Source organism: Nannobrachium achirus (genome assembly GCF_963921795.1).
Source record: "Nannobrachium achirus genome assembly, chromosome: 11".
Lineage (NCBI taxonomy): Eukaryota > Metazoa > Chordata > Actinopteri > Myctophiformes > Myctophidae > Nannobrachium > Nannobrachium achirus.
Window position 1 is genome coordinate 6,899,849 of NC_137820.1, and position 24,262 is coordinate 6,924,110.

General features: G+C 43.1%; 1 protein-coding gene across 1 annotated transcript in view; it reads left to right on the forward strand.

The window, feature by feature from the left end:
- LOC308293684 (protein O-mannosyl-transferase TMTC2-like) overlaps positions 1-24,262 on the forward strand; it is a gene marked incomplete at both ends in the record, with an annotated part of 228,975 nt that overhangs the window by 156,005 nt on the left and 48,708 nt on the right. The window contains 5 exons of the mRNA XM_080736279.1: positions 889-1,003; positions 2,265-2,350; positions 9,185-9,369; positions 11,479-11,557; positions 17,485-17,606. Coding sequence (XP_080592405.1) covers positions 889-1,003; positions 2,265-2,350; positions 9,185-9,369; positions 11,479-11,557; positions 17,485-17,606 — 587 coding nt within the window. The remainder of the gene's footprint in view (positions 1-888; positions 1,004-2,264; positions 2,351-9,184; positions 9,370-11,478; positions 11,558-17,484; positions 17,607-24,262) is intronic.

Here is a 24,262-nt window from a genome sequence, read left to right on the forward strand (position 1 = left end):
AAGTTATTAATTCACATTAAGTATGATTGATCCTGGCTGTCTACAGTATGTCAAGTTATTGGTATTGATCTGTTTAACATACTGTAACTGTCATACATAATAATATCGGATACTATGAAATAATTGATTTAGTCCATGTTTCCGCACTCTCTTAGGATTATGAAAGCCAAAAGCTAGTCGATAAAGATGTGTCTTTGACATAGAATATTGACAACTAGATATTAAAATGTCATCAATCATCCTGCTTCTACTAAGATTATATAACCTCCACCGGCTGTCAGTCTGTCTGTCAGTCTGTCTGTCTGTCTGTCAGTCTGTCAATCATGTCACACATCACACTTTTCCCCTACTCATATCTCTGCCACTGTTGTCCCTATCCATGACAAACTTTGCACACACACTCCTTGGCTGCCAAACCACAACCTCCACCCCACATTTCTCACATGGCCCTCTTCTAGCCTCACCATGAGGCAGATTCTTGCAAAACACATTTTTGGACACTGCTTCTACAGATTTTGCCCTAAAATCTTGCAAAGCAGAGTATACATGTGACCTGACGGTCGCTTATCTCCCGATTAGGGAGTCTTACTGGTGTATTTTCCTGTCAGTGTTTATGTTTCTGTAGATATCACTGTTTAACCACTTAAACCCTCTGTACTTAAACTAATACCTAGTTGACCTCTGAGCACGGTGCGAAAACAAACCTCCTAATCTATTGCAGTACGTGGCAAAAAAAAACAACAATAAAGGTTTAAAACACTCACTTGCGTCACGGTGCTCAACACTTCTGCTCTTTATAGGAGAAAACGTTCCACATAATCTGTTGTTTTCCCTGCCATGGCAGCATGGGGCAACCTGGGTAACGTCTTGTTTTCCCTGCCATGTCAGCATGGGGCAACCTGGGTAACGTCCTGAAGAACCAGGGCAAGATGGAGGAGGCAGAGCAGGCGTACAGGAATGCCCTCTACTACCGCAGGAACATGGCCGACATGCTGTATAACCTGTGAGTGATCAGCCTCCTTTACACGCTTTCTTTGACATTACACGTGTTCTGAAACACGGACGTATGTATCGTTAACCCTTTTAAAAACATAAACAAATACATACACAAACATTATTGTGTGCAACAGTTATCTAATCATTTTATTTTTATTTTTTATTTTTTTTAATATAAAATAATACATGTTCTCTTCTCTATCTGTATACAGTTGCATTAATGCTCTGGGAAGTCCACAACAGTTAACCACTAAAAAATAATATAGCAGATCTACAATGTCACAGCGCATATCACAATGCAATGTGTGAGCATGTCGATTTTCTATTTTCGATACATGTTTGCAAACCTTGGCAAATCTACTCTTATGGGGGTCCCTGGCTGGTTTGCAAGGCACTGCCTTAAAGAGAACATTCTATTTCAGTAGTTCTCAACCTGTGGGTTGGGATCCCCCAGGGGTCAAACATTGGCCAAATTGAAAAATAATAATATGAAAGAGTGAAACGTTTTGAAAATAGCTGCGTTGTGAGGCGTTATTTTCACAATATTTATCTGGGACTGGGACAACATAATGTAATTCATGTAACACCTTGACAATACTGTAAGTGCTTGTCGTGGTGGCTGTCCACAGTTCAAATGTGATTATTTTGGGGGGTTGTGGCCGGAAAAGGTTGAGAACCACTGTTCTATTGCATGTGAAGCTGTAGCACAAAGTGGGGCCAGGGACCATCTGGGTTCCTTGAGAGGTTTCCAAATGGTTCATTTTGGTTCCATTATTTTGTACACTATCCGGTCTTTGAACTTAAAGGTGATACACCATGAAATTTCACTTTTCCTATTTTAAAACCTTTATTTGGGGTCCCACTAGCACCTTCTATCCTCACAAAGTCCCATTTCTGACCGTTGTGTCTTTCTCTGGTTTTGAGAAGGCGAAGGTTAAAAGTATCCCACGGGTTCTCAAAACAGGCTATCCAGATTTGCTGCCGATTGTGACGTCATCTGCCGATTGTGACGTCATCATAAAAAAAAAATCTAACAATTTTCAGGCCAAAAGGTGGTACTGCAGCTGAAATGCTCTGAAATGCCCATTCAAAAATGAGAGGCTCTCTATTCAGGAGTGGTAATTTAGCCTCAAACCTTTTGAAAAACGTTTTTGGGACATAAACAATATGACATAAATACTTTTTAAATGCATGGTGTATCACCTTTAAAAGGTTTGAGAACCAGTGCTGTATCCATGACTCCATGTCTCCTGGTGTTTCCCACACAGTGGTTTGCTACTGCAGGAAAACAAGAAGTTCTCTGAGGCGCTGCACTACTATAAGCTGGCCATTGGAAGCCGGCCAACTCTGGCCTGTAAGTACAGCACAGCTCCTCTTTTTATTGACAGTACCGTCGCTATGGGGATGGTATTGTACACGTTGCACGCACGCACGCACGCACGCACGCACGCACGCACGCACGCACGCACACACACACACACACACACGTGCACGCATGCATTTGTATGGAACTTACGTTCCATTTAGCCTCGCGTAGCCAGGCTTACTCATCTGCGAAGAGAAAAGCCTGGTTACGACGTGAGGCTGATACGGCATATACTACAGCAGGGAGAATTTCACCAGATGTTATTGTTTTTTCGTAGGGTTAGTGTATTTCCCGCTGGCGAACAAAACTGTTCTACTTCTCCCGACCCTTCGGTTGCGCTCGTAATAAACAATATCCAAACAAAAACATGGATTCTGAGAGTATTAAGAGTGAGTTAAGAGCTACAATCTGTTTCGGTTTGTTTCGCTGGCAGACGTAAACAGACCTGCACTGCGTGACATAACTTCCCTTAACCTCAGCACTTCCACCTCTTCAGTTATGCAGCCCACAGTGCATGTTGTGGCCAGGGTGCGTTCCATGCAAATGCATGGTAGGTTTGCTGTACTGTCAAAGGTTAATGCTCTTTGGGAGCAGCAAGGGTTCAATAGGGAATTTAAGGGGCGCATTTTTACTACGGCGACTAATCGCCGTAGCGGTCAAAAGCGTTAAGCAACCAGCCGTCGGCGACGAGGTCCCACCCCTTTCTTTGAACGCTTTGGTTCCCATGGCGACGCGACTACGTAGCAGGCGTTGTAGCCGCTACGTGGAAAGGTAGACTCTGCCGTAGTAGAGACGGCCGCGACGGCGGCAGGTTGATCTATCGAGCGCTGATCATTTCCGGTTGCCGTTGTCATCTGCCGTCGCCGTGCAAAGCTTAAAAAGCTTAATGTCTTGCTCAAGGACACTTCCACACTAACCCAGGAAGAATCAGGGTCGAACCGGGAACTTTACAATTCCCAATTAAGCAGCCTAACGCTATCTCCTGAGCCACTGCTGCCAGCCTTGAGCAAACGAGTCTGGGTGATTATGATTATTATTATGATCAGCTGTCATTCCCTGATGAATATAAATCTCACACAGTCCTGTCTTATCATGCAATAAATTAGCTCCCTATTGTCCCTGGTGTCAACCAATGACAGATAAACAGAACCGTGTTAACCCATTTAGGGCCTAGAATTATTGAATGCTTTAACCAGTGAAAAATAGCAGATATACAAGCTCACAGCGCGGCACCGAGTGCCGTGCTGTGAGCTTGTAGATGCTATTTTTGAAAAAGTCGTGAAAAGTCTTTGAATACTGTATATGTATTTTCAAAGCGAACGTATGTAACTAAAATTTTGCCTCTGGGGGGTCCCTGGAACTATATATTTTGAGATGGGGGTCCGTGGCCAAATACATACCATTTTGGAGGTCCTTGACATGAAAAAGTTTGAGAACCACTGACATAGTAGTCTCTCAAGAACAGACTAACTGAGCTCCAGTTAAGTGAAAAGGACCTTTTCTTTGACGATGGCTGGCCAGATTGCTGACATAGAAACATAGGGTTTTTCAAAAAAATCTTAGAAGGATTCAAAAGACACTTATAGAATCGGGTCAAAAATATTCAAAAATAGCAGATCTACAAGCTCGCAGCGCGGCGCTTGTATATCTGCTGTTTTTCAATAGTTAAAGCATAAAATAATGATACACAATACTGTGTACCCGTTCTAAATCGGTTAAATTCCTCTTTATTGCCTCGTCAAATTAATTATAGACCTGAACGAGATCACCGTTGGAATCTGTAATTTTCCTTCAGCGTGCAATTATCCAATCCATTACGGAGCTGATAACGAGCTTAATTAATCAGCCCACGAGCTGGGGATGGTAACGACTGAATCGCAAACGTGACAATTTAGAACCTTTCTTTCAAGGTCGCACCATTACTCACTGCCTAATTGACGGCTAGCTTGTGCAAAACCAGAGTGTGGTTATTAAAAATGCAGAAGCCACACCGCTTGGCGATAACGTTTCATCGATTCGCCTCACAGTGTTGGCCAGTGGCGTCACAAGGGGGGGTGGGAAAGTGGGACTGAGTTACTAATTGCCCAAGGTGGAGGGGCCTTAATTATTGTATTTTCTTTAGCTATTGAAAAATAGCAGATATACTGCTATTTTTGAAAAGTCGTGAAAATGTGTGCAAATCTTTGAATATATGTATATTTTAAGTGCACATTTGTAACTCAAATTTTGCTTCTGGGGGGTCCCTGGAACTAAATGTTTTGAGATGGGGTCCGTGGCCAAATACATATCATTTTGGAGGACCTTCAGATGAAAAAGTTTGAGCACCACTGACATCTAAACATGAAATATTCAAAGACTTGCACAATAATGTTCAACGATTTTTCAAAAAATAACAGATCTACAAGCTTGTATATCTGCTATTTTTCAATAGTTAAAGCACAAAATAAGGCGTAATAATGCGTTCCCAGTCTAAATGGGTTAAACCCCCTGCAGCTCCCCCTAAGAAGAACATTCATGGGGGGCCCGCAGTGAATCCTTGTACCCATGGGGCCCAGCATTTGGTGTGACGCCCCTGGTGTTGTCACACGGTGCAGAGAGCAGAGAATCCTGCTGTGTCAGTCAGGGTGCTGGAGCTGGAAATAGCTGCTGTTGTTCTCTCTTTATGTGTTTCTTTTAACCCATTTAGGGCCTAAAATTATTGGATGCTTTAACTATTAAAAAATAGCAGATATACAAGCTCACAGCGCGGCACCGAGTGCCGCGCTGCGAGCTTGTAGATCTGCTATTTTTGAAAAAGCCGTGAAAATGTGTGCAAATCTTTGAATATAATGTATTTTCAAAGCGAACATTTGTAACTCAAATTTCGCTTCTGGATGGTCCCTGGAACTAAATATTTTGAGATGCGGGTCCATGACCATTTTGGGGGTCCTTAACATGAAAAGGTTTGAGCACCACTGACACAGTAGTCTCTCAAGAACAGACTAACTGAGCTCCAGTTAAGTGAAAAGGACCTTTTCTTTCACGATGACTGGCCAGATTGCTGACATAAGAAACATAGGTTTCTCAAAAAACCTTAGAAGGATTCAAAAGACACTTATAGAATCGGGTTAAAAAATTGAAATTTTCACGATTTTTCAAAAATAGCAGATCTACAAGCTCGCAGCGCGGCACTCGGTGCCGCGCTGTGAGCTTGTATATCTGCTATTTTTCAATAGTTAAAGCATAAAATAATGATACACATACACAATAATGTGTTCCCCGTTCTGAATGGATTAACTCCTCTATTTCCCTACGTGTTGTTAGCAGGTTCGTATCTCACAAAATGCACAGGAACAGTTTGTTTGTGAGGGGTGAATCCCAGAGGGGAAGAAGCAGGGGGAAGGAGACGACTTGTTTGTCAGATTGGTGATGACAGCCAGTCAGTGTCTGTCTTCCATTTCACCAAACTCCACATGGTGCTGTTTCCCCTCCTGGCTCTTGAATATTTATGGTTCGTCGTCCTGTGAGAGATCCGTCCATATCGATCGGCTGGGGAAAAAGTCAATTTATTCTAACAGTCCGTCTACGAGTCAATCTTGACCAGGAGGAGCATTTCCACAGACGGGTCCACAGAGCCTAATTACTTTTCCAACTCTATTGATCATTAGGCTACATGTGGTGTTTTACACTGAGACAAGTGGAGTTCAGTATATATTGTGGGCGGCTGTATGGTTTAACCCATTTAGACCGGGAACGCAAAATGCGTTTTTACCTTTCAGGTCGGGAACGCAGAATGCTGTTTTACCTTTCAGACCGGGAACGCAAAATGCGTTTCCTGCGTTTCCTGTAGTTTTTACCCTTTTCTGGTCTCGTGGCCAATGAAATGCATCAGGAGGCGATGACGTATGCTTGCCTGACGCGTTCGCAAAGCATTCTGTTTTTTTTTTTTCTGTTTGGGAGGGGGCTGCACTGGGAGAATCCCAGTGAAGCTTCTCATAGCGGCGAAATGGAAGACGCGTTGAGCGAAGGCAAACCGGACCCGCTGGAATTGGCATTGTTATTGTTACGTGATATGTTTGAAAACGACGACGATGATGAAGAAGTGTTTCATGGATTTCATGAGGACTGGATTACTTTTCACGGACGCACTTTGACACGGCTAGTTTCAGAGACCAACACGTTAGCCGAACAGCTAGTCAACCCCAAACTCCAGAACAACAGATTTGCAGCTATCTGGAGGTAATAACACTTATAAAATGATTATGATGATATGGTTCATTCATTCACATACACAGGCGCACACACACACACGCACGCACATATAATAATAATGACAAATGTCGCTCGCCAGATTTACCGTTATATGGAGCTAACAACTAGAATTGAAATATTCAATAGAAAGTTTTGGTGCTTGTTGTTTCTTGTCAAAGTGGTGGCCTATGGTGTAAGGCCTATGGTGTAAGGTCTCAAATATTTGCTAATTATGTTTCTATGAGCTAGGCTGAGAAATGTATTTTTTATTAGACGTTTTATAAGATTTATTACAATTTTTGAGTTTGCAGATTTCTTTTTAAAAAATGATAAAGGTCTGGACCATGACAAATAATTTCCCATGAAAGCCAAAGGTGTAAGCTATCAAACAGTTTTGAAATTTTGTTTCTAGCTTCTACAGAGGCTGAGAAATAAATGTTTTAGTAGACGTTGACACCTCTGTGAAGTTTTCCATAAAATCTCAGGTTTTAGGGGTATTTTTCCAATCGGCCATAGGTTTTTAAGGCTTTTTTCCAGGCGGACTTAGGTCTAAATGGGTTAAATCTTATATGACCAAAACTGTTACTTTCTTTGGTTAAATATGTACTAGTAAGACGCCTCAAGGCGACATCCATCTGGCCAGTGATGTACAGTATGTCAGACCAGTTACCCATATGGAGACCTCTGGTAGCCATATATGGAGATCCATGTACTGTATATGGAGATATGCCCAAACATGTTAAAGTCCGATGATGTCTATGACATCTGACATCATACCCTTTTATGCCCATACATGGAGATCTCTGTCTGTAGAACCAGCTGTTAGTGTGGTATGTGGCCTCCATATATGGGCATTCCCATGTGAAGTCCTGTTAGATATGGGCTTAATATTGATGACATCAGGGAACTCCATATATGGGCATAAAAGGGATTCTGTTGTGTGACATCACAGTAATGTCAGAGCATGATGTCACAGTGATGTGTCATGGGAACCACAGTGTCGGGCGTTATAGACAGAGATACATACGGACAAGCTGTGACCGTTCACATACTAAATATACTTTTTATTTATTGCGACCTACGGTCACAATAAATCCCACGAAAGGCTTAACCACTTTAAAGGAGCTATAGTCAACTTTTTCGTGAAAAACGGATGCTAAAATAAAAATGTTTTTCGAAAATATTTTATAAAAAAATAAGCTTCATATATGTGTTTCTATTCAAAAATGACCACAAAAAGCGTAAAATAATGATAAAATAATCATTTTGGCCATTGTCGGGCCGACACTTTGTTTACATCCTAGTCTAACACTATCAAAGAATAGACTAGGATGTAAACAAAGTGTCGGTCTGACAATGGCCAAAATGATTATTTTATCATTATTTTACGCTTTTTGTGGTCATTTTTGAATAGAAACACATATATGAAGCTTATTTTTTTATAAAATATTTTCCAAACATTACTTTTATTTTAGCATCCGTTTTTCAAGAAAAAGTTGACTATAGCTCCTTTAACCTTGGCATCTCTATTGTGGCCATGTCATTATAGGCACTAAAAAAAGAAAAGGAAAGTACACACAACAAGCTCACAATGCTTTACATATCAATGCACAGTGAGCTTCTAGATGGGCTATTTTTGCTTCTTTTCCAAGACACTGTCATACGAGGAAGTATAAAATAGAGTATTTATTCATTTATGAAAAGCAAAGCAGCCAACAGTGACGATATCTGTTATGACATCTGTCATCGCATCTGCTGCTACTTTTACTGCCTCAACACATTGCTATTTTTACCACGCACCATATGTACTGTATAGATCATACTGTATATCCTATATATTTGATATCTGTTGGTCTGTTGCTATCTTACTCTCTTTCTGCCTGTCTCACAACTGCAACTGATGGAGCTTGTACAGTACGATAAATGATTTCACCCACTTCTTTACACTTGTAAACATGTGATGTAACAATAAGGTTGAGTTGAGTGGAGTTGGTCCACAGTTTGACACAGAGTGTTGGCGAAGGTCTAAACTAGGGCTGGAACTCGGATTAAATAAATGAATCTAATGAATTAGAGGCTTTGTAATGAATTAATTTAAACTAATTGCATGTTTAATCACATATAAATATTTGACCTGAGTAGTAATTCGTATTTCAATTCAAACACATTTTGGTATACGAGTGAGTTTTTAAATCAAAATGTCCCATCCACTGGGCTGAGCAAATTAGCGCTCTGATCAGCATCAGCTTCTCCCATTGTGTGCACTGGGGTTTGTTGACTGTTGGTTGGAGCACCGGTATGATCAGCACGCCTGAAACTCGCCGAGTGAGAACGATTCTATGTTGGAAAAACTAAGCATGATTAAAATGTGTAAAAAAAATGTAATTGCATTAATTCTCTCTAATTAATAATTAATTTAAATGTATCAGTTAAAGTCCCAGCCCTAGTCTAAACAAAATGAAGTATGAAAAGTGTCAGTGCCAGACTATGGTCGTCTATTTCTTATGGTGTTTTTTTATTTTTAATTAAAAAGAATGATAACAACTCCTGGCTTTCCCCTCACAACGTCTTGCTCTTTGCTTCTCATCACAGCGGCCTACTTGAATACAGGCATCATCCTCATGAACCAGGGTCGACTGGACGAAGCCAAACACACCTTCCTGACCTGTGCCGACATTCCTGACGAGAACCTGAAGGACCCGCACGCGCACAAGAGCTCCGTCACCAGCTGTCTGTACAACCTGGGAAAACTGCTGCACGAGCAGGGGCACCAGGAGGTAACGGTCACTAGGGACGAGACCATATGGAAATGTCATGTCACGGTTATTGTGAGCAAAGAAATCACGATTTGCGATATTATCACGATAATCAAAACATCCATTATCCTGGGGCGGAATATTTCCCCCAAAAATAGCCGATCTACAAGCTCTCAACGTGTCGTGACAAGCTTGTGAGCTTGTAGATCTGCTATTTCTTGGTAACTGTATCAAGTACGTATATTATAAGTACGTTTTACCAATAGAGGGTTTAAATGGTACTGGATATGCAGCTTGGCAAATAAAAGGTGAATTGATCCTAGTGCATGACGGAGGACGATTTCACGATAAATTAAATGTGTCACGATAAACGATAATATCGCTTATCGTCCCATCCCTAACAGTCAACAGTCACTTTACGGCCGGACTACACCAAGCCGGTTCGCGCGCGTCAGTGCGTATGCGTGTGTATGCGGGTCGTGCGCGCGTATGCGCGTTTTGGATAGATCCAATGTATATCAATTCAGCTGGCTACACCAGGCCTACGGATAGCGCGAACCACGGATACGCATTCCCTAAAGGATCGGTTCTATTTTTTAACCACGCGTATGCGTTTTGTACACAGACTATCTGGTCTTCCTCACATATACTCCCTCCTTGGTGTAGCCTGGAGCGTTTACGCATACGCAAGCCTCTTCACGGACAGTACGCGCGTATGCCCACATTTTTTGGTGTAGTCCGGCCGTGAGTTTTGCGCAGCCAGATGGGTTTCCCAATCCAGATCTGTTCTATAGAATCCACGTGTGACACTGCTAGTTCAGCTGTTCTCAAAGTAGGGTCAGGGGGACTCCCACGGGTCCTTGAAGGGGTCACAGGTGGCCACCAACAGGCCACAAGAGTTTAAACACTTAAAGGGCCAGTTCACCTCTGGGACAACCAGATCTTATTGTATTGTTGTTTGGGACAAGATCAACACAGTCCTACGTTATTCTTTGTGTTCAATCTGTGTTTTGAGATATTTTAGTATTTCAGCATGAATGATGATGCATTTTGCATCATATGATGCAGCACGATGACTCATATGATGCAAAATGCATCATCATTCATGCTGAAATACTGAAATATCTCAAAACACAGATTTAACGAATAGCTCAGCATTGTTTTGATCGTGTCCCAAACAACAATAAAATAAGATCTGGTTGTCCCAGAGGTGAAGTGGCCCTTTAAGCCCAATTTGATCCATTCTACACACGTTGAGAGCTTGGAAATCTGCTATGTTTCTGCTAAGTTTGGGCAGCTTTTTTCTCTTATCCTGGCCACAACATCTTTTCAGTATGGGGTCCCTCGGGGGTCCCTTGGCATGAGCACGTTTGAGAAGCACTCCTCTTAAAACCCATTTAGGCCTAGAATTATTGAATGCTTTAACCAGTGAAAAATAGCAGATATACAAGCTCGCAGCGCGAGTGCCGCGCTGCGAGATTGCAGATCTGCTATTTTTGAAAAAGTTGTGAAAATGTGTGCAAATCTTTGAATATATGTATTTTCAAAGCGAACGTTTGCAACTCAAATTTTGCTAATGGGTGGTCCCTGGAACTAGATATGTTGAGATGGGGGTCCGCGGCCGAATAAATATCAGTTTGGGGGTCCTTCACATGAAAAGGTTTGAGAACAACTGACATTGTAGTCTCTCAAGAACAGACTAACTGAGCTCCAGTTAAGTGAAAAGGACCTTTTCTTTGACGATAGCCGGCCAGATTGCTGACATAGAAACATAGGTTTTTCAAAAAAACTTAGAAGGATTCAAAAGACACAATTTTTCAAAAATAGCAGACCTACAAGCTCGCAGCGCGGCACTCGGTGCCGCGCTGTGAGCTTGTAGATCTGCTGTTTTTCAATAGTTAAAGCATAAAATAATGATACACAATAATGTGTACCCGTTCTAAATTGGTTAACTAATGAGGATAGAAGCTTTCTTCCATGCTCTGTATTAGCCACCCTTTCAGAGCGTTGACCCCCTGATTCCACGCTGTGTATTCAGTGAGTGTCAGCGTTGTGTACAGGCTGCTTGAAACCAGCCTCTCTCTCTGTTCCGTGTTTGTAAAGAGCTCTCCTTGTGCTTTTCATCTGCAGGAGGCCCTCTCCGTGTATAAAGAAGCAATACAGAAAATGCCAAGACAATTTGCACCTCAGAGCCTCTACAACATGATAGGTATGAGTGCTTTTCTGTCGTGTTGTGTTGTGTTGTGTTGTGTTGTGTTGTGCTGTGTTGTGTTGTGTTGTGCTGTGTTGTGCTGTGCTGTGCTGTGCTGTGCTGTGCTGCGCTGCGCTGTGCTGTGCTGTGCTGTGTTGTGCTGTGTTGTGCTGTGCTGTGCTGTGCTGTGCTGTGCTGTGCTGCGCTGCGCTGTGCTGTATTCGTAGCCTCCATGGCTACAAATACAAAAGCTTAATTACTTGTGAACTAGTCCAGGGCCATACCAGATTACCCGTCATTTCCACCCACAGTCCATCCAGGCTATGGGCCGACTACAGATCCCATAGTCTGTAAGGACTATGGCAGTGTTTCTCAACATTTTTTTCTGCATGGGCACACTTTTCATGTCCCAAGAATCCATGGACACACCAACATAATACGGGGGTGTAAATATCATCACTGTCGGGAAGAAACCTTGTATCTCCAAGTTTCAAATGTGGACGTTTCTTCGCAAAGTAAAGCCCTGCTTCATCATACAAGGCTGTCGCACAACAGTAGTGAAAACAGCAGATCTACAAGCACACAACGCCTCGCCTGTGTGCTTGTAGATCGGCTGTTTTCACTAGTTTAAATCATTTTTAAAATGATAAATACAATCCTGGCTTTCAAGCAGTTTCAAGGGGCACACTTGACTCTTCTCAGGGGCACACCAAAGGTCCCCAGGCACAGTGGTTGAGAAACACTGGACTATGGGATCTGGGGCGAAACGCATCATCGGGGCATCCTCTGGGCATCCTCGGGGCTGGAACGGCAGTTAGGCCTCCCGTCCACCGTCGTCGTCGTTAGATTTTTCTCCGTTCGGGCCGCCCGTGCACTCACTTGGTGCACCTCATCCTCTCGCGTTCCACACACACACACACACACACACACACAAACACACGCACACACACACACACACACCCTTCAACACCATTCCACACAGTGCTTCTGCTCCCAGACGCTGGACTTTCGGCGGCACGCTAGGAGTTAATTTGCTCTCCTCGCTACAGTAGAATAATCTCACACCTCACATGACAGCTGTGAGAAAACAGCTGCAGAGATTTGACTTTTTGATTTCTAAAAACAATATCCATTTCAACTGACCCCCAGTTCCACTCACTGAATCATGTCATTCAAATGTCAGACTCGCTCTCTCTCTCTCTCTCTCTCTCTCTCTCTCTCTCTCTCTCTCTCTCTCTCTCTTACTGTACAGTACAGTACATACACAAACACACTCCTGTACAGTGGGACTCAGTAGATTGCAGTCAGATGCAGTTTGACAGAGGTGTTGGGATTATGTCCAAATGTCGACCAGATGTGAACTGCTATCACAGCTCTGTCTGTGGGAAGAGAGACGTTCTTCTGACCCGAGGTCTGGGATCCTTGCAGGGGCGTCACAAGGGGGAGGAGAAGGAGGGACTGAGTTACTTTGGGCACAAGGTGGAGGGGCCTTAATTATTTTATACTTAAAAAAAAAAAAATAGCAGATATACAAGATCTGCTATTTTTGAATAGTCGTGAAAATGTGTGCAAATCTTTGAATATATGTATTTTTTAAGTGAACATTTTGTAACTCAAATGTTCCTTCTGGGGGGTCCCTGAAATGAAATATTTTGAGATGGGGGTCTGTGGCCAAATCTATCAGATAAACCACCAAACTCACTCACTCACTCACTCACACACTCACACACTCACGCTCTAACGCTCTAACGCTCACGCTTATCTACGTTTATCTATTCACTCGCTTCAGCAACTGATCCCAAAGTTCACATGGTATTGGCCATTAGCATTATACCAACGGTGACGGAGCCCGAATTTCATTTCTCCCAAATTAAAGCTGTTTATTAGCGTTTTCTTTGCCTGTTGTCATGGTTACGGTCCGTTCCTCCAGGCCATGGGATCTGTAGCCCCACACACACACCCCTCTCTCACAGTTAGGAATGTGCATCTCTCTCTCTCTCTCTCTCTCTCTCTCTCTCTCTCTCTCTCTCTCTCTCTCTCTCTCTCTCTCTCTCTCTCTCTCTCTCTCTCTCTCGCTTTTACCAGGTGCGTTTGATGTGTGTCTCATCTTCCAACGGGTATGAAAAAACTATGTGGAGCAAGCGCATTCATACTTCTATTCACCTAAATTTGCTGTTAAATTATTTGCATCATAAATATACACTCCTCCATGAGCTGCTCCTTACATTATGATGCTCCCACATATTCTCACGCACGCACCACAGTAACTTTCCCCACAACCCACACTCTGCACATATTTTGGAGCACATATCTTCGAACGGGTAAGGTCTAGTACATATAATTTTGGGGGTCCTTCACATGAAAAGGTTTGAGCACCACTGCTGACATACAGTAGCAACATAGTGTTTTTCAAAAAACCTTAGGATTTGAAATATTTTTTTAAAATGCACAAAGTTTCAAGATGTTTCAAAAATAGCAGATCTACAAGCCCACAGCGCGGCACTCGGTGCCGCGCTGTGAGCTTGTATATCTGCCATTTTTCAATAGTTAAAGTACCGACAGTAGAGACAGACAGGCAACAGGGAGAGAGAGAGATGGGGAGAGACATGCAGCAAAGCCCAACCCATGACTTTGCTGTGACCTGAATAATGTCATCGTCGGTCTAATCTCGTCCAGCACACGAGGAAGTGGGGATTTAAATCTGACACCACTTACATGTCTGTGTGACATGTGTTCACAGACATTATTACACAGTGTTACACCAGACATTCATAACAAGGCAAGGGCGGTTGTTTTCACTTCACCACAGGTCAGCAAATGGTGATTAGTCACTGGCAACCTGTTGCTTTCCAAAGATTATTATCAGGCACACAATCACTCCCAATCCTCTGGAGGATCCGTAGAGAGTGCACTCTGGTCTATAGCTGAAATATTGTTTAATTTACTGGTCTACTAGGCTTCATAAACCTTGTTACAAGTTCACGTTAAATGTTAATGCGTTTGTCACGTATGCAGTGCATTAGCCACCCCTCCTTCCCTAATCACCGTTCAAATATTGTTTCTGCAGTGTTGTGCCTGTTATAATTACTGGCCTGTATGTTGTGGAATTCCTGTAATAGCAGGACTGTAAGGGAGGGCTATCAAAGTTCCTGTAATAGCAGGACTGTAAGGGAGGGCTATCAAAGTTCCTGTAATAGCAGGACTGTAAGGGAGGGCTATCAAAGTTCCTGTAATAGCAGGACTGTAAGGGAGGGCTATCAAAGTTCCTGTACGAGCAGGACTGACTGTAAGGGAGGCTATCAAAGTTCTTGTACTAGCAGGACTGTAAGGGAGGCTATCAAAGTTCCTGTACTAGCAGGACTGTAAGGGAGGCTATCAAAGTTCTTGTACTAGCAGGACTGTAAGGGAGGCTATCAAAGTTCCTGTAATAGCAGGACTGTAAGGGAGGGCTATCAAAGTTCCTGTACTAGCAGGACTGTAAGGGAGGCTATCAAAGTTCCTGTAATAGCAGGACTGTAAGGGAGGCTATCAAAGTTCCTGTACTAGCAGGACTGTAAGGGAGGCTATCAAAGTTCTTGTACTAGCAGGACTGTAAGGGAGGCTATCAAAGTTCCTGTAATAGCAGGACTGTAAGGGAGGGCTATCAAAGTTCCTGTACTAGCAGGACTGACTGTAAGGGAGGCTATCAAAGTTCTTGTACTAGCAGGACTGTAAGGGAGGAGGCTATCAAAGGGAAGTCCTTGTTGTTTCAGGTGTTGGCAGGCAGAGTTTCTATGCTGTGAGAGGACGAGGAGGAGGGGTGATGTTTGAAACATCATGGACATTATTGATACTGGTGTCATCTGCTTCACATCCCAGCTCAGACCAGGATCTGTGTTTAAAACAATAGCCGACCTTCAAGCCCAAAACACAAAATGTTGCTCTTGTGATTGATGGAGCCGCTATTTTTGACTCTTTTTTTCCCCCTTCACTTTAATTAAAGTTAAAGCTATACTGTGTAAGTTGCTCAACAACGGGTCAGTAACGGTATTGCAGGTATTTTACAGAAAACGCGGTCGCGTCTGCTTTTTTTGTTTTTCACCCGGGGGTGCCGCAGACCACTGCATCCGCCTGCGCATCCGTAGAGGGGTCTCGCGTCCCTCTACGACCAGGTGTTCGGGAGATACAGGCTACGACTCCCACACCAGAGTAAACAATGTTGTTGAGGCAAGCTACTTCCTGAGAAGACGGAGACGCGCTGTGATTGGCCGGTAGTGTATGATCCGCGCTGTGATTGGCTGGTAGTGTATGATCCGGGAGACAACGTTTACGGAAGGATGCATATGACGTAATTTTGCCGCGAAATCCGGACCTCAGCCCGGCTCATAGAAAACATACTTACAGAAGGCTTTAGGGGCTGAAATTCACAGAGTGGGTCTTTATTGATTTATAGTTAGATCAAATTTAAGATTTGTTTAATTGAAAAAGTTACATAGTATAACTTTAATGTTCTTTTCATATATCGTTGTTGTCGGGTGGAAACCTTGTTTGTCCAAAACCGTTTGTTTTCTATTTATCATTTTAAATAATGATTTGAAATAGTGAAAATAGCTGATCTACAAGCACACAACGCCTCGCACCGCAAGGCGTTTTGTGCTTGTAGATCTGCTATTTTCACTAGTTTTGTGCGACAGTCTTGTATGATGAAGCAGGGCCTTACTTTACAAGGTTTCTGCCCCGACAGTGACGATATAGAAGTTAATTAAAACTAATTCATCCGTCAAAAGTGTAGGTTTTTGTCTATTAATTAATACAATAATTGTAATAAAATCCAAGTTTTTCAGGCTCATAGATTGTTGATAGTTGTGTTACCGGCTTCTCATTACAACACCAGAGATCACATGTGTGATTGAACGTCTTGATGTTTCCCTGTGAGCCTCCCTCTGAACTCTCTCAAAACACCTCAGAAACCCAAACATCTGCGGCCGTTATTTTTACAGGTCCGTCGCTGAACACGTGTGAACTGTTTGCTTTTGGTAATCGAGCGCCGTCGTCGTCGATCCCCTTTGTTCCCGAGACACTTCTGCTGGGCCAGATCTAAACATTGGAAAACAAATACGGTGCTTTAGCAATTTGCCGAATTTAACCCGCTCCTCGGAATCCACTACGTTCTAATCGAGGTTAGAGGAGAATGGACCCCTAACGCAGGGGTTCCCAAACGTTTTTTTTTTTTTTTTTTGTAAATATTAATAAATATTTTTTAATCCGAGGCACCCCTACATTATAATTTTCACTCCCAGCACCTTATATTTATAGCATATCGTCGTTGTCGGGTGGAAACCTTGTCCACCTGACACCCTTGTCCAAAACCATTTTGTATTTATCATCTATAAAATGTACTAAAGTGAAAACAGCAGATCTACAAGCACACAAGTTTTGTGCTTGTAGATCGGCTTTTTTCACTAGTTTTGCGCGACAGTCTTGTATGATGAAGCAGGGCTTTACTTTACCAAAAGACGTACACATTTGAAACTTGGAGATACGAGGTTTCTGTCCGACAGTGACGATATTTTAGTGATTATGTTGCGAGGAAAACGTTGAGATAATAGCCATTTTGGCTGGAACTGACTGAAAATAACTTTGTACTTCAAGTTTAAAATGATACTAAATATTTTTTTCAAGTGTCCAAATGAATTCCAAACATTATCAAATGATCTCGCGGCACCCCTGGACTGCCGTCGCGGCACCCCAGGGTGCCCCGTCACCGTCACCCACTTTGAAAACCCCTGCCATAACGGGTACATTTGTTTTACACACTCCGACACTCTGATTTTGTTGTGCCTTTTGAATAATAAAACAATAAAAAGTTTTGAGTTTAACAATCCACTGGGGTCAAAGGTCAATATAATGCCTCAGTAAACCAATAGGAAGGGGTGGTTTTAACCTCTGACCTCTTCCCGTCACAGGAGAGGCCTACATGAGGCTCAACAAGCTAGCGGAGGCAGAGCACTGGTACCAGGAGTCACTGAAAGCCAAACCAGACCACATTCCAGCTCATCTCACCTATGGCAAACTGCTGGCCATCACGGTAAGATCTCTCTCCTTCCCTCTCTCTCTCTCTCTCTCTGTCTATCCCTCTCTCTCTCTCTCTATCCCTCTCTGTCTCTCTCTCTCTTGTAGAATGACTATTTTCGCTAAGAGTTTTGGAGTAGACTAGGGAAAGAGGAGTGGACCTATTGTAATTCCCTGCAGGGGCAGTGGTTCTCGACCTGTGGGTCGGGATCTCCAGGGGGGTCCCCACATTATTTTGGGGCGTCCCCAGATGAGTATCTTGATGTGCAACATTGTTTTCTCACTCAACAGGGTGTTAATGTGACAATTTAATGACTTTTTAATACCTCTAAAATGAAAAATTAAACATTGGCCAAATTGTCAAATATTGGAGGCCAAAATTGTGAAAATGGCAGATCTACATGCTCACAACGCCTCGCAACACGAGGCGTTGTGAGCATGTAGATCGGCTATTTTCACAAAAGAACTATGTTATACAAATGTAATGCCTCAACTCTTATTGCTTGTCAGGGTGGGGGGTCCCCAGTTAAAATATGATTATTTTGGAGGTCGCGGCCTGAAAAGGTTTGAGATCCACTGGACTGGCAGACCAGATAGTGGATCAGAAGATAGTGTGGGTCAGATCTAAATGGAGATGGTGAGTTCAGAGTAGGGTGGCCACCAGCAAGACCTCAGAAAGGAGGACACTTTTCCGGGGCGCGCTGTATATGGGACCCCCAAAATGATATAGGCCAATTTAGTCACGGACCCCCTTCTCAAAATAGTTTGTGCCAGCCAGGGATCCACATATTATTTCAGATTTGTACACTTTTTGAAAAAACTAGATCAAGATCATAGCTTTTAGATCGGCTATTTTGAATAGCCTATACAGTGTAAAATAGGTTAAGTGGTTTAAACTTAGACTGGGTAGCCTACCTCCCTTATGTATGCACCCAAAGACCCTTCATGAATTATGTTATTTTATGATGGGCCTACACTGTATAGTTTTTTTTACAATTATTCTTGGGTTAAATTGTCCCATTAGAAATCGAATCCACATGACTGGCATATCAGAAATAATATAACAGAGAGGGGAAGAGAAGGGGAAACTTGTGGATATATGGGTACTGCTGCAGCTGCACTTATTTTGTTCACAATAGGGGAACAGGCTAGGGATCCGACGGGGGAGAAATAAGAGGAGAGGAAAACCTTCAGCACATTGAGTCATTGCCTGTCAGGCAGTCAAAGCATGTCATTGCGTCCTACCTTCCCAGCTTCCCTTTGCTGACATCAACCCGTTACACACAGCAGTGCAAAGTGCATAATAATCGTCAATTCTGTGCTTCTTTATTAACTTATTGACCTTGCTCCATTGTTGTCTAAATTTCGTTTCATTTCGGCGTCTTTATAGGCAAACCTTGACGTCGGTTTGCATCTAACAAGCGTGGGAGGAGTGACTCTAGCGTCCAGTGTAACAGTTGGGAACGAGCACTAAATAGTGGCACTGCACTGGCTGCGCAGAGTCAGACCTGTATTCTAACGGGAGATTTACAAAAGCCGGACAATAATGCGTCCGGCCACAGGTTGAGCTGGGAGGAGGACAGCAGGGTCAAACACCGGACTGTCCGGCCCAAATCTGGACGTATGGCCAGTTGGCCACCCTAGTTCAGAGTGACACGTGTGAGAGGAGAGGAGGCTCGGACAGGAGAAGGTCAGAAGAACTCTCTCCCTCTCTCTCTCTCTCTCTCTCTCTCTCTCTCCCTCCCTCTCTCTCTCTCTCTCTCTCTCTCTCTCTCTCTCTCTCTCTCTCTCTCTCTCTCTCTTTATGTGGGGACATAAACATGTTCAAAGACCCGGGATGGACTCAGGAACTCAGGAAAACGAGCGTCTCCTTCCTCTGCACGCCACGTCTCATTTCTGTCAGGGCAGCAGAGTTCGTTTCAAGTCCTTTTCATTTAAAGAGTCTCTCCTAAATCATGAGTTGGCGGCCATCATAATTGATGCATGCACTTTACAGTGGAGAGTAAATTCAAAGGATACGACTTAACTGAAAGTTTCTCTTTTATGGATGATTGGTCATTTTGCCGAATAGCAGAGTTTTTTTTTAAATTAGCACGGCATATTGGTTCCGGAATGTTAAGAGTCTTTCATGTACTACACTGATTTAGAGAACAGAAAGTCTTTGCTTTCTTTGTAACTATTTTTGCCGCTGTACCTTCAGTATGGGTTGTGGATGTCTTTAAGAATTTCGTCGTGTTTGTCTATAATTGTCTTTGACCAGAGAACAATGTTAGACTGATTTATTTCTCCGTCGGTACTAAAAAAGTCTTGGTCAGGTTAAAGAATATTTATTGCAGGCCAGCACTTAAATGTCCCTCGGTGACATGAATTGTTTTCTGAACAAAAGCCCCTGGACTTCAGTGAAATGAAGTTCTGTCAGCGAAGACACTCTGGGGTGGCTGTGGTGCAGGGACGTGCTGGGCCCCTGATTCAGTCCAGGAAAAAGAGTTGGAGAGGCCCTCATTGCGCGCTATAGAGAGAGATCTCTCTCTATAGCGCTGCTGCTACTCAAAGATTTGTGACAAAGTGACAAGCCAGTGGGCCAATTACATGAGTTATATTTCGTCGTTGTCGGGTGGAAACCGTGTATGTCCAAAACCGTTTGTTTTGTATTTATCATTTTAAAAATGATTTAAACTAGTGAAAACAGCCGATCTACAAGCACACAACGCCTCGCACCGCGAGGCGTTGTGTGCTTGTAGATCTGCTGTTTTCACTACTTTTGTGCGACGGCCTTGTATGATGAAGCAGGGCTTTGCTTTGCAAAAATATGTACACATTTGAAAATTGGAGATACGAGGTTTCTGCCCGACAGTGACGATTTACTTTGTTGGCTGCCCAGCCCCCAAAATGGAACAAACATTTTATTTATTTTTTTTCCTAATGGACGGCCTGAACCGGCTGTGAATGAACCGGCCGTTCGGGAGTTGTCCCGCTTTTCCCAATGGCCAGCACGTCCCTGCTGTGCTGGGATTCAACAGAGTCCACTATAGAGGGTATGCACGTCCACTGGGACCCGCCCCCCTAATCTAGACTGAGTGGCATTGAGCAGCTTGGAGCATTGGAGTTTGGAAGTGTTCGTTGCAAATCACTCAACTGCCCTGCATACCACCTGTTTCTAATTTGCACATAATGCAGGAGGCAGCAGGATGTTGTGTTGTAGAAAACGAGTGCTTCCAAACTCTGACACTTGGAAAAATAAAAACCTGCACAGAATGTCTTGACAGAAAGTAGCTCATAACATGCCTATGGTGGATTTTTATGAAACAAAAACTTTGCAGATAGAAAGAGGATAATTCAAGCTTTCAGGACAGCCGCAATGTTGGTGAGTTAACTTTGTTTAATACAATCAGATAGGACTTTTCTGTTTGGATGTATGGGCTGTCAATGGCAGAAATTAGTGTTTTGCCACTCAGTAGGCGTGTTCCCACAACTTCCAGCAACAGTGATGTCACGAGCATACCCTCTATAGAGAGGCTCTCTGACGTGATGTAATGAACAGGATTAGAGCTCCCTGGGCCGTAAAGAAAAAGCCATTTCACTTAGGTTGATGTTATTGATTGGGGAGAAAGGCTGAGTTTGAGCCTTCTGGGGCGAAGCCCTCTTAGATCTCCCAGCCTGATGGATGGAGGTCAGAGGAGTTATCTTTTAGACACCTAGAGCAGGGGTCTTCAACGTTTTTCAGGCCGAGGACCCCTTAGTTTAGAGAGAGAGATGAAGCAGGGACCCCCTCTACATGTTGTATAAAGGTGTGATGCAGATTTTCATCGATTTCATAGATAGATTCATAGAATTGTTTGACAGCACTGTCATCAGTCTATGTTGGATTTGTGTTTTTAGTTAACTTGACCTGTCACTATGTACTTGGTCTGCTCTTTTTCCCCTCTACACCTGCGAGGCGTTGTGAGCTTGTAGATCTGCGATTTTCGGCTAAAGTTCTCAGAATGTGGATGTTAGGGTTCAAGTGGTTAATATAAAAAAAGGATAAAAAAGGTTTTTTATCACACAAAGATTTGGAGGACCCCCTGTAGTAACTCTGAGGCTCAAATGGCGAATACATAATTGACCTCATATGAAAAATTATGAAAACCAACGTCTTGTGGCAACAACCCGAAAATGTTTTTGAGAAGCACTGAGAAACAAGATGTCAATCTTCACACCCACATGCTGAGTTAACAAAGAAATACAAAAACAATCGAATTTCCCAGAGCTCCATAACACCCCCCCCCCTCCCCCAACCCTCCAACACACACACACACACACAAGTGCATTTTTTTAATGACTCCAAGAATATTTCCTAAGACAGCCTGTGTCCAGACACATCAACGTAGAAAGTGGACATATGATCCTCCTCTCACACACTGAGCTTATTGTTGGTATGTGGTATGTGGTGGGTTGGTGGGTTGGTGGGTAGGTTGACCCCCATGAATCTCCCAGCAACAATCTCCCCGACACACTGCAGACACCCTCCAGGCTCCGTGGTGGTCGGTGCGGTGATTACTGTATGAAATGCGGGGGCCTGCGTCTTGTTAGCAGCAGGAGATGACATGTGAAGGACGGAATCCAATAACACCAGCATCGGGGGGGCGTAAAGCGAGAGCCCGGCACATCCCGGACCCCCCGGTGGGTCGGCGGAGGTGCGCCGGGGGTCCTCGCAGCATGGGGGAGGGAGAGAGGGGTTTTTACCGCGATACTAATCTCTGCACATAACCTGAGATTGACTCGCCCCACCCCTCTTCATCTCACTCCTCAAATTCACTTCAGTCAGCGATATATCGCTGGTCTCCCCTCCCCTGTGCCTCCAGTGTGCCCTTCCGTCACCCTCCCTTCACTCTGCTCCTGTGATAAGAGAAGATCTTGGTTGATACTTTACATTATATTTAGTACTGCATTCTGCAACTTGTCTGTCTCTACTGTAGGTGCAGACTGCAGAGAGAGAATCCTATAATCTGAATATCTGTATAGTTGCACACAGACACGTTTTTTTTTCGCATGGGAAAAACTGTCGATCTCCCATGCGGCAGGTGGCTGCGGCAGTGCGTTTTTTCCCCGGTCGAACCCAGTTCGATTCGTGCGTCTTGTCGCAGGCGGTAAAAACTCATTGACTCATTTTATGACTCCTTTTCGGATCCGCAGTCAGGCGCAGTGTGGATTCCGCACAGCCTTGCACACCAAATCCAATGCGTTTTAATCATGCAGCAAACTGAAAAAAATAAATAAAATAAAAACACAATGGTTGAAAATCGCGCCTTTGTGCAAAGCCCTTTAGACAGTAACTATTGGATGAGGCTGTTAAGTATGACATCATTTTGTAGGCAGAGGAGAATTTCTGCCCCCAGTTTCCGTGAATCTTTTTACTATTTTTACTATTTACACATTTTTCTTCTCTTTGTTGTTGAAAGGAAAGTGTTAGAATTATACTTTAGTCGTTATTTTTGTCTCGGATCTGTTGAAATAGCGAGGGACAGAAAATGCTCTGGGGGCAGAGTTCTCCTCTGCCTACAAAATGATGTCACGGCTTAAAAGCCCCATTGGACTGATTGGATTACCTTCTAGCTGGTGATATTATAGTGACATTACGTCTTTCAACCGGTTGTCCCTATTTTGTGCGTGTCATGTCTTAGGCAAGATTCGTTTAAAAAATAGCAGCTCTACAATGCTGGTGTGATACGATGTGATACCATGTGATATTTTAGAAATATCACATTTTCTATCAATTACCCACTCTATGAAGCCTTGAATTCATGGGATTTGATGAGTTATCGGTCAATAGGAGACTCAGTCGCAGTACTCAATTGTCTTTCTTAAATAAAAGTATCAATACTGCAATGTAGAAATACTCTGTTACTAGTAAAAGTCTGGAATTCAAACTACTTGAGTAAAAGTATAAAATGATTGGTATCAAAATGTACTTAAAGTACAAAAGTTTTTCTGTAGAATGTCCCATTTTAGGTTTTCAAATGTAAATAAATACAGATCTTTTGAAAATAGCAGATCTACAAGGCAAGCTCACAATGCAAGACAATAGCCCCGTTTACATGCACGCATCTAATCGTATTAAAAACAAGATTTTAGATAAACCCGATCTAATTCTGCATGTATACACCTAAATAAACCCGATCAAAACCAACACGATTTAAATTCTGATCGGATGCAGAGGGGTGGTCTAGACTTTTTTACGACCCGATCAAAAGGAAAATCCTTCCATGTAAACACCTAACCCGATTAGAATGTGACATGTTCTTTCAGCGCAGGCTTCCTGGCCATTTATTGTGGCACTTTTTGTGATATTTCACCACATCTATTTCGTTTATAAACGCATTTTTTAATCAATCTATAAATGTGCAGACTATCTGTGTAGCCTGCCTACGTTAGTGTGCGTGTTTGCGTGCGCTCACGCGAGTCCCAACTAAGACTCCTGTCTCAATTGAGAAGAACCGTAGGCTAGAGATCTTCACAGGTCCAAAAAATGGTCCCGAAAACTAAATGGACCGTCAAATTTTGACCGATTCCGACCTGTTATGAAACAATAATCAAATTACAAAACCAAACCTGAGTGGCCCCGTAACGGTCTCGTCCGATTCCGTCCCGTTCCGACGTTCATTCTTTTTTTACAGACCGAAACCCGTGACA